We start from the raw sequence: 11,570 nt of genomic DNA, 5'->3' as shown, positions 1-11,570 counted from the left end.
CCAGGAACCAGCTTGTTTTTCGGCTTGCTCAATCGAACCTACAGAGCTGTAGACTCAAGCAGGCCACTCAACGGCTCTACGGCTTATCTTTTAGAGCAGACCACACAAATGGAGTATCGCGGCAGACTGGAGCCGTTTCTTTTAGAGTGCACCGTGCGAAACAACCCAGCGTAGCCGATAGCGCTCACGAGCGGGGTCGCGCTGGTCGCGAAGCACTTGCCGTATCCAAAGATAAAGTAGCGTAGATATCGCTTCCTCCATGTGTCGAACACGGTAATCAGGACGAAGGTGATGTGAAAGCCTTCCAGGAGCATCCACGTGAAGGCGGCCAGAAAGAAATAGTGGAGGAGTCCGGCCACGACTGCGCATACCGTCTGCGCATGGGGGGGGGGGGGGGGGGGGATAGTTGGAGGTTGCAAGGAGAAAAAGGAGGAGAGAATAGAAGACAGTCAGCCACTGCGTTGCATTAAAAAATACTTTATTCAAGAAAACACAGCATTACAATTGCTCCACATAGCTCAAAGCAACACATATATAACCCACGACTCGTCGATGCTAGAGCGCTGTTTGGTCGAATTGCAAAACAAAAGGGATATATCACTACATCACGACATAAACCTTCATGTTCTTAACATACTGCGAGAGTGCATGAATTTATCTGGCGTGTGCATGATGAAACGAAAACTCATATAGAAACAAACGATCCTTCACCACGCTGTCAGGAATAAGTGTAAGCGTTCGTTCGTGTGGATGCTCGAGATAATTTGCCGCTGATCACAAACGCAATACACAGGAGAAGGCAAGTGATACTCTGTGTAAAGAGCCAAATATTAATACAGATAACGGCGTGCTAAATCCACTGCTTGCTTTATAAAGCGTTGGATAAATTTTCCCTCGGTTACAGGGAGGCAGCGATTACATTCCCATATTATCTCTGCTGCTTTTGGGTGTTTATAAAGTATATATGTATATAGCAGCATACAGTAATGTGTATAATAGATGCGCATCTATGCATAACTAAATAAAAATAACAGGTCTACGGACTGGTCACAATGCATGCATTTAAATTCGCCGGTAACGCCGTCCTAATCCTCTTTAGAACCACTGATCGTCTCCTTTGCCATGAAAGATGTCTGTTTTTTGTCTTCATGAGAATGAAAGACGGTGGCAAGCTTTTTTGCTGATGACCAAGGTGGTTTCACGTAGCCCGCCTCTACCAGCACTACTAGGGTTGAACAAACGTACAGCAGCTCGTTGCAGACGGTTGCGATCTGTACCTTGTGCTTGGTTTGGTCTAGGCCGAACATGAGGACAACTTCCGCGATGAGCAGGCAGATGCACAGGTTCAGATGGATCGATGTGCGAGTGTTGCGGAGGGACCTGCGCAGGAAGTAATTACAGAAAATGCAACGTTGAAACGAAGAAGCCACCTGGCTTTTTTCGTGCTGTTTGGTGTTCAATGAAAGAAAAGAGTGAATGAAATGACATTCATGCAGTAAAATGACGAGATATGCTTGACAGTAAAGTTTCAGGCTACAAGGTGTCTGGTCTTGCATCGCGTCAAGCAAACATAACTGCCTGCAAAGAATAGACATACGAATAGACGTATACTCTTCCTTACTAAAATAGTGCTTTGTTGGTCGTGGCGTTCAGCTAATGAATCCGAAGTTGTGCGCTTGGTTCGCTATTTTGACGGAGGCAAACTGTGTACTCGCCCGTGTTCTCCGGCACACTCCTTTTATGAAAAGGAGTGCGCCGGAGGACAGCTTACTTCCTTATTACTCCAGTATAGGCGTATTCGTGTTCATAACGCACATTACAGAACACCAGGTGGTCAAAATTATTTCGGAGCATCCGACTACAGCATGCCTTATAGCCCACAACCTTGATTTGTCAGGTAAAAACGTACGTAACATTCCCAAAAGGCTAAGGGAGTTTTACGTTGCGGCTTCTATAAACCTATACATATGTCATGGCCGCAGCGGTCGAATTTCGATGGAGGCGAAATGCTTGAGGCCCGTGTACTGTGCGATGTCAGTGCACGTTAAAGAACCCCAGGTGGTCTAAATTTCTGGAGCGCTTCACTACGGCGTCCCTCATAGTCTGAGTCGCTTTGGGACATTAAACAACCATAAAGGAAACTAAACTATATATGTCATGTAGAGCGCTGAGGAATCTAAAGGAGGAGTCAGCTAACTATGGCGGCGAATACGACAAAATTGCTCACGCATGAGTACGGGTCTGCGATCAGTAGGTGTTTTCGATCGTATGGTGGATTCCTCTAATATTGCTCAGGGCACAGTCAACGCGAACCGTCGGTCGACGCCAGCTTTGTCTTCCACAACGGTATAGAGTTCTGAACGCCGTAGTGAACTTCGCAAGATGTGCGCTGATTTCTGCACTTTTAAAGTATTTTGCCAGTGGCTCTCACAGTTTGCAACCGCCCGGCAGTGCGGGAGCACTCAGTGCGCACCGCTCACCTGAAGCAGCCGAAAACGGCGACGCAGAGACAGAGGCAGAGTACGGACGCGCAGCAGCCGGTCCAGGTGATGACCCGCAGGGGAAGCATGGCCCGCTCGTCCTGCGACAGCGCTCCTCGCAGGTCCATGAGCATGGCAAAGTTGGAAAGGTGCTGACAGAGGCAGACCACGTGGGTTTCGTTGCGCCTGCCGACCTCGCAGCCCTCGGGACTCCACTCGCTGCGCGAAGAGAAGAGAAAGGCATGCGCTCAAGGGAGAGAAGCAATGCGGCAAAATTGCGACACTTTGGGAAGTCGGATGCTTTTCCTTGGTCGCTGAATTTTAGCTTTCAAAAGTTAAAGCTTTCAAAAGCGATCATCATAACTGTGGGCTATGAGGATCGCCGCACTGAGGAGTTCTTTATTTATTGCGACCACCTTGGCATGTTAACCTGTATCGGTGCCACTACCGCCGGCCTCCATCAAAATGCAACTGTCGCAGCTGAGATATACATCTTGTTGAACCCGTACAGAGCAGGTGAACGTCCGAACCGAGCGTCCGCGGGAGGGAAGGGAAGAAAGGCGGGATAATTAATTATGTGAGCTGTCAGTTGGCTACTGTATATGTGCGGATTGGAAAAAAATGTCCGCGAGGGGGCAGGGAAATTAAAAAAAAAAGAAAATCACGCGAACGTCGTCCGGTCGGTCAAAAAAAAGGAGAGAAAAGGGATATAATATTGCGTATCTATGGGGAGAGGGGTCTTTCTTGTTCTCCTTTTTTTCTCTTTTTTTCTCCTTTGAATCCTCCTATGTCCAATGCTTTGGGCGTGCGCTCTGTCTTTTGTTGCGTTTTTTTTAGTTGAAATTCCCTCTGCTCGATGGAATAAATTTCAGTTGCTACTCTGCTCTTGTGTGCGGTATCTTTGTTACTCTGTCTGTGCGTGCGTTCGTCCGCAGTGTTTCTTCATGCTTGCTCACCCTCTGTAGTGTTTTCTATACCGAGAGCTGTATTTGCGACGTCCCCCGAAGCAGAAGTCAAAGTTTTTGCGCCGCTGAGGAAAGCGGGTGTGAGTGGAAGCTGAGAGGGGAGAGGAACTCTCAGAGCGGGCGCACTCGTGTCTCCTAGCAGGCTCGGGTGAGAGAAATTGTGGTGGAAGCTGAAAGGAATATGGCGAGCCTATGTACAACCTTGATTATATAGCAGATATGACGTTCGCGAATGTCCCCAAGAAGCTCTAGCTTATAATGTTTCGTTTCGTTTTCATTTTCATTTTATTTGGCCGTGACGTTAACCGTGACGAAAACAGCAGGAGGTGGCAAAGCAAACTAGAAATCGCAGGGACGGCAGTCTGGTCACGGAGCCGCTGCTAGCCACTCTCCTACCTCGGAACGTAGCGACTGTGACACGGCCGGATTAGATGCGGAGGTCGTAGGGTGACTCGCGGTGACGCCAATAGCCGCCCTACCACCTCCTCATCCAGTCCGGCCATATCACAGTCGCTATGTTCCGCCAGGCGCCGCAAGCCAACCTACCACCTACGCATCCAGTCCGGCCGTGTCCCAGTCGCTACGATCCGCCAATCTCTGAAGCAACCACCGCACAGGCTCCTTCACGGGGCGGAATTAGCGCCCATAGCGCTCACCAGGCATGATAGACGTGTGGGGCTCCGTAATTCGTGCGGCGTAATTCGGCGGGTAGGCATGCGCCGGCCCGCCATTGTGGTGTGGGCGTGGAAAGAGTTGCCTCAATTGCATATCTCTTCGACGACAAGTGTGACGTCATTCCTCACTACCCACGTCACCGGAAGCAGCTACCAAGGGCAGAGGACCGAATGAAACGAAAACGAAATAAAACTGCAAAATACGGCGTCAGAAAAGCGTTCTCTTTCTGCACCGGGAGGGATAAAAGAGGCAAAGTTTCCGCTTACGGCGTACTACTGCTTCAACGCCATTTACACTGCAGGAGGTCTTCCATGCAGCTGTCGCTGCCAGGAGAACACACCCGCGCTATAGAAAGAATCCAAGCATGAGCTTACCTCCGCAACTAAACGCACAAAGTTCCTTGCCGCAACCATAGATAACACAGATCGATAAGAGTGCTTCACCCGTATAGAGTGCTCCGTTAATACTAACCTGCGCAGCAACATCCGGACTTCCCATAAGTGGGCCGTCGGCTGATAAGATCCATCAATGAGGAAATGAGCACTTGGGACTCGTAACCCTGGCGGCGGCCCTCAGTGGCCAACTACAAAATAATGGGGCAACTCGAATTGTGTAGTGAACGATATGGAGCTAACAGCTTTAGTTTTGTCACAAGCTATCGAAGCTGCACCGTTCATTCCGTGAAATGAAACACGTGAGGACGCTGCTCAATGTGCTGGAAAATCAATTAAATTTGGCTACGCAGATAGAAAGTTTACACAAGTCATGCTTTAAAGCAGCAGCTTTTGACGAATGGATCTCGTAAGCTCGTTCCGCAGTATTCGATTTCAAATGTACGTCCCATACCTCTAACAAAGACTAACCTTGGCTTACTACGGCGCCTCTCTTGCGTTCTAAGCGTTCCGAGTAACCTATCCACGTATCCGTGTTATTTCAAGCCTCTCAACCATTGCAAATGCTGCGGCCCGTGTAAAGACTCTTGTGCGGTGGAGACAGTGGTCACTGAGGTTTTAAGGTGTTAATAAACGTGTGCGTTACATAGTTGGTTTAAATAATCTGTCTCGTGTTTCCTGCATCAATATATTATCTGTGCAATGTGGACGGCTCCTTTTCGCCTTAACATTATTTACTTTACTCTATATAACGGTTCTTCTCTGTTTATCCACTCATCGACCCTCGAACCCTCTTGAAATCATTGTGTACCCGTGTTTATCGGGGACCTACCAAAGAGTATGAATAAAAGTAATTTAATTACAATAATTATATAATTTTCACGCGTCCAAGGAAAAAACTTCTCCCATGCACCTAGCACAGCACGCAACAAGAATGAAACTGAGCGACATTTGATTTCTAAAGTTTCGCTGCGATTTCATCAGCTAGGGGTTCGTACAAATCTGTAATGACCGTACTGACTTTCTACTTTCAGACTACTGCCCTTTCCTTGTTCTGAAAAAGAGAAAGAAAACAAAGACCTTGTTTTTCACATTTTCCACAACCTCTTCATGTCAAGTGTTTTCAGCGCAGCAAGTTGCCTATCCATTCTCAAGCTGCCCAACTTCTATAGAATGTGGGTTTGAAATCCGCTTGAATTGGATACGTTTCTATTGTCAGGAAAGAGCAAACGAAAATACAAAAGGCGTGAGCATACCAAAAAATTCCAGACAAGAGCACTTTTAAAAGAGAAGTTGTTTATGAACGAAATTCTTCACATATCGCGGGATTGCACCCTAGCAATCAATATATCCGCAGATTCTCCTCGGGACGTTTGCAGTTTTCTGCGGTTTATTGTCGAAAACGCACCCAATTTGTTTTCTATTGCGGCCTTTGCTTGATTTTTAAAAGCAAAATTTTTCTAAGCATCAGAAGACTAGAACATTCCTACCAATATGTTCATACCGGTATCGTACAATATTCCCCGGTTGGTATACAATTGATAATCATATTTGTCAGAGCACGTAAAAGAACGCCAGGTGGTCGAAATTTCCGGAACCATTCACTACGGCATCCCTCATAGCCTGAGTCGCTTTGGGACGTTAAACCCCCAAAAACCATAAATCATAAACCATAAGCCATAAACCGTTTAAGACAGCTGGAGGCGTGCCTCATGTGTTAATGTCAAGGAGTAGTAGGAAAAAAACGCAATGCTATCTGGGAACCCACAAAAGTAATCAGCTGATTTGACTTGTATTCATTAATCTTTTTCTTTCCAATTGTTCTTTGCTTCTTCCACCATCAAGACACTTCACTGAATCACATCTATTTATATTAGTGATAAGCCGGCAGCAGTATTACTTGTTCGCAAACTATAAACATAAAATCGTTAGTGCAATTATCCCCAAGCTATAACAATAGATCCACGCGCGACGTGTCGAAGAACGCAAACGTTACGCAATGATGGCGCGCAAAGCTTCCCTTGGTGCTTGCCTGCGGACTTTCATCCAGCACAGAACTGTGCGGCTAAGTCTCCTCGCGGACGTAACTCGTGGAATGCGGCAATTCCAGTGCGGCCTGCGCGGGATCGAGGCAGCTTGCTCAATCGGACTGCAGTTTTGATCAGGTTGTCTTCACGGCGTATTTAGCGTCTCGTCTCTGTACCGGCTCTCCTTCCTTATCGCGGGACTTATCGAAATAACTCGGGCTTTCCGGTCGTCGCATTTTACTTGCAAAATGAAGGTCCGGTGTGGCGCCCTATTTATATCACACAGGGAAGCCTACGTAGAGCAAGAGACGGTGTGTGCAGGAACGCTTGGGATGAAGGCGGCAAATTAGGCTTTCCCGGTCGATAGCAGTTCCCGAACTTTATTACCTTCCCGGGACGTGATGCTATGCTACGAAGCTGAAGGTAGAGCACAGGAGTGCCGGAGAATCGCATGCTGAGTGTGCGTGTGAGCTTTTAAGACTTGAGCAGCAGTGATGCCAAATGGCATCTGGGGCCATAATAAGCCACACAGCCACATAGCAGAGAGATACCACGAGGCGACAGGACGTGAGCGTGAACTCACTTGATGAGCGTGTCCCAGAAGACGCAGGTGGGGTTTTCAGCCTCGTTTATCAGCATGGGCAGAGCCAATTCGACGTGGGCACCCAGCACCAGGCCCTGGGCTTCGGTGCCGACGCGGATGCTGATCGCCGGCGAGTTCAGCTTCTGCTTCGGGTTCTCGGCGTCCATCCTGGATGAACGAGGAAGATCAGTACCATGCCTGAGTCCGTGCATCTGTCCCCAAGCAGGGTGCGGTATGATATCAGTAACTGAGAATTTAGAACAAAGCAGGGGCAAGGGCCGGCCCGAAAACTCGGGCCTGGGCTCGGGCCATCACATACAGGGACTGTGTACGACTTTTGATTTATTACTGTAGGGTGAAGTACACTTTGGGCGCTCTAGTAACGAGGCTCATGAAACAGGGTGATGGTGCTGGCTGATAAAAACATTACTCAACGCTTACTTACTTATTTTTAGTGTCTGCTATAGTTGCATTTTCCTCAAGCAAGAAAAAATATAGGCAATACTATTGTTTTTACTGTTGCCTGAAACGTCTAGGAAATGAAGGGATTACAGCGCTAAAATATTTACGTTTTGGTTATAACTAAAGACCTACAACTACATTTCTATAGACGCGGAATGTAGACCGACTATGACTAGCGTCACTCACAGTGCGATATCCAGGCAACGGCGGACGCGCACGCTAGGCCGCGTCGAACGATTAAGAGAAGGTAAGAAAAACTACTTGCTGGCCTTCTTAATCAAATTTTCAAAAAAGAAAATACGATGCCATTTATGTTGCTTGCTATAGTACCTGCAATGTGTGTCTAATATTCTTGGGATTATCCCACCAAAACTCCGGTTGGAACCAGTTACATTACCCTTATATGGTATGCTGAGTCATCACCTTCTAAAATGCTCAAGTAGCTTCTAATTTATCGTTATATGGGATTATACTAACCCCGTATAGGGGGGGTGGGGGTGGATTGTTCTAATACGACTCGCCACTCGACCTTAATCAAAAACTCATCCTCACAATCCACCTTAATGGATTCCTTGGGGTGGGCCTACTTCTAGATTTTGAGGGTCCACAAGTTTCAAATTTGGCGGTGCTCTATGGTTTGTCCAACGGTGGGCCATTTGATCAGAATCCGGTGGGCAAGTTGCCTCCCCACCTTCCATCGTGGGCAGTTTGGATTGCGTCAAGAGGTCACATTATCTCTATCTACTAATCAAAGAAATTCTTGACAGAGTATCCGGAATTTTTTTTGAGACGACAACCAAAAATTATCGCCTTAAAAGAAAAAACGCAAAATCCAGCAGCTGGCTTCACAGCAGTAGCGTGCTTACAGTACAGCGTTGTAACGCCTGATGCATGGCTAATTTGAATGAATGCGTTCGTCAGCGAAAGTGCGCGGCTCCGTTGGTCGCTTCAATGTTGAGGGGGATTAACGGCTATTTTTTCTGCTGCTACCTGCGGAGATCACTGCTCAGAGCCGGGGTGGGGAGTAGGGGAGGTGGGAGGGGGGGATCAGCGAGGGCAACACAGCACACACACTGAGAACACACACAAGTCTGGCATCAGTGGCACATAGGGTACAACACCACATCGGAGGATCACTGCACTGCCGAGGGGTGAAGGGCATGCGGAAGGACTGCTGACACAGTATCTGTCCTGTTAAGAAGAGGTTTTTGCAGCACTCTGGGCACTGATAGTTCACTCTGGAATGCACAGGGCACAGCACTCGGGGGACCGATTGTGTGAGCGGTCTTTATACACAGTACTCCGCTGATGGGCTGTTTTCAGCTATCAGCGCGCACGCGCCATCGGATATACCATAAGGCGCTCCGAACCTGCTTCGGTTTTGTGTTACCGCTCACTACTGGACAGTTGATATCTGATAAGAACCGCTGGAGACGGACTTTTATTCGACTGCTCGGCGGGCCGCCGTCTGTTCTAAGACAGACTTTCATTGCATGCCTTCGCCTTCCAAAAACACATATCAGCGCTACGAGAAATGCCATTGATGAAGAGCTTATCGGTTTGGATCTTCAAACACATACCTTCAAGCACGTACTACGCACTTAACTGGCGCTTTTGCTTCTCGTTTCTATGGAAACGCGGCCAGTACTGCCTTGCATTCAACTCGTGAAATCGTCTTCATAAAAAAAAAGTGTCATGACTGCGTGTTCGAAAACAGTTTAATGTTGAGGCATCGCAGGCCGCAAAAAAAAGTGATTAAAAATCTAGAGACAAAGCAAAGTTTATTGCCCGTGTATGAAATCCTTTTTGTTTGCCTCTCGGAGTTCCGAGGTCATCACATAAAATATCACTGTTTCAGAAGCCAGCCAACTCGGCTTGCTATGCCTTCTTTTTGCATTTAAATAACTTTTTTTAATGTGTACTCGCGATTTTAGTGGCTCTTCCAGTTACTTCTTTGCTTGTGTAGCAAGAGGCTGTACTTGCACTCGGTGAGCAAATGACCTTTTGTTGTGCCCCTGCCCGGTATTCGATTCGAGTTTGGCGGGCCGGGACCGGGCTGATCAGAGTGATATTACAGCTGGTCCGGGCTGGGGCTCGGCTTTGAGTCTCGGGCGGGCCGGACTCGGGCCTCAGAATGCGGCTTGCGAAGTGCACTAATTATGACATCACCTATCAGTAAGCTCTACAGGTTGTTCCACCTAAGACTACACAATTTTTAAATACAGGCTTTTTGAGTTTGAAAAGCGCTTTTTCTGGCATAGCATTTTCAGCGGTGCAGTACATCTGAATACGGCTAAGACGCGCTAACTGGTTAAATAATACTGAATAGTTAACATTTTAGTTCTTTTTTTGTTAGGCTCCTTAGTTACCGAAAGGCGCGTAGCTCACCTTAAGTAGTGTAGCTCACCCTGTACTTGAGATGCATGGCTTTTGTGCTTATCTGATTTAGTCTTTCCGAGCAATGCTTCATGAATCTGCATAGCCTCTTTTGTTGTTTCCCCTATCCTTTTGTTTTCACACCTACATTACACCTATCTTGTTTGCACCTCCTGGCGACTGCGTGTTGTGTATTCCTTACGTTTAGACGTTTTTTATGCCTTCTAGATTATTGCGACTTAAAAGGCTCTGCAAGATATCTGTGCTCTAAGCAAAATACGCAAAAGTGAAGTTTGTTCTGACTTCATTATTAAAGCGTAGAATGAAGCGAGCAAATCGTGTTAGTTCCGTATGCTGTTTAGCTTCTTTATCTTCTTAGCTCTTGCCGGCTGCTTTCCTGTACTTTTCTCATAGCGTTTTTCGTGGGATGCGCGTACGCTTAGCAGCTTCACTCTGTTGAGAAATACTGTGGAAATCGAGCTTTCCGGGTACGTCCAGAGTAGTGAACTTCGAGAACACTTATCCCGTGCTGCTACTTCGAGCGGTGCACGTCCACAAGCGAATGTGCTGCGCAGAGTGCGTGTTGACCCATCCCCTCTCTGTGCCAAAGTCACTGTAGACCGCGCCCATATGTTCAGAAGGGGAGGCATTTGACTTGGCGGTCTTACACAGTCAAACAAGCATAGTACGAAGCACTATACAAAAACCACACTGCGCCGAAAGCAAGAGAGACAGAGACAGTAAAGTTCAGAAGTGTACTTTGGTGTGCTCTGCATGTGTGGTTCAGGTTTTGTGCAGTCCAGGGCTGCTGCGTTGCTTCCTTGATCGTCCCCACTCCTCTCTTTGTCCCCGAAAGCCTCTACACAGCGTCCGCCCACACGCGCACCCCCACCCGAGTGAGCAATCACGGCGGCAAGAACAAAAAGACGCGAGGCCCGCCGTTGTTGGGCGGAAAACACATTCGCGGAGACAATCGGCCTTGCTCACCCGTCGTCGTGGAGGAGCTTATCGAGGTGCGGGAATTCGGTAAACACGATCACGACCGCTCCGCCGTCGCCTCCGGCGCCGCTCTCGCGTACGGGCTTCCCGCTTTCGTCGCTCGGGTGTCGGGCGAGCCGAAGCTGGGCCGTGCTCTGCGTTCGGTTGTGGACGGTGCCGGGCCCCGGCAGGACCATGGTCTGGTTCGCAACGTGGGTGGTGGTGCTCGATATTATGTTCATCTCTGCGGGGATTGAAGGAGAGAAAAACTTGCTGTCCGATTAGCTACCGCCGAATCTGCCTGCTGCAGAGTGCATTTAGTTCAGGCGAATAACTCGCGATGATTATGATGATGATGGTGACTGTTATGATTTGCGGGTGAGGGGGTGGATGAGATGGTTACGATGGATTAGCTATTGTTGAGTGGGATTCAAAATGTTGACTACTGCAATCACCACTTCCTCTTAGTTTGCTAGTGAATGTAATGCAAGTGTAATTAACGACCCAAAAATGACTTATCTACATAAGCACAAGGATGTACTTTATTACACTTCAATTTATGACCTCCTGGATGCACTTGTTCAACTCATCGGAAGGGCTGAAAGAGCGTTGAAGTTGTTTTTAATTATCTG

General features: G+C 47.8%; 1 protein-coding gene across 2 annotated transcripts in view; it reads right to left on the bottom strand.

Annotated features, from left to right (window-relative positions):
- Nucleotides 1-472: 472 nt before the first annotated feature.
- The window catches only part of LOC144125509 (adhesion G protein-coupled receptor L2-like), a 27,123-nt gene continuing 16,025 nt past the window's right edge, over nucleotides 473-11,570 (bottom strand). Inside the window, exons 8-11 of one of the 2 annotated variants that reach the window (XM_077658967.1) lie at nucleotides 10,948-11,182; nucleotides 7,123-7,290; nucleotides 2,481-2,699; nucleotides 473-1,380 (exon numbers count right to left, since the gene is read on the bottom strand). In XM_077658967.1, the coding sequence (XP_077515093.1) occupies nucleotides 1,086-1,380; nucleotides 2,481-2,699; nucleotides 7,123-7,290; nucleotides 10,948-11,182 (917 nt within the window). In that variant the 3' untranslated portion in view covers nucleotides 473-1,085. The remainder of the gene's footprint in view (nucleotides 1,381-2,480; nucleotides 2,700-7,122; nucleotides 7,291-10,947; nucleotides 11,183-11,570) is intronic. The other variant, XM_077658969.1, reaches the window with a different exon arrangement.

This window comes from Amblyomma americanum, chromosome 3, assembly GCF_052857255.1.
Source record: "Amblyomma americanum isolate KBUSLIRL-KWMA chromosome 3, ASM5285725v1, whole genome shotgun sequence".
NCBI lineage: Eukaryota > Metazoa > Arthropoda > Arachnida > Ixodida > Ixodidae > Amblyomma > Amblyomma americanum.
Note: the sequence above shows the minus strand (reverse complement) of the source record. Positions and strands in the feature narration are given on the sequence as shown.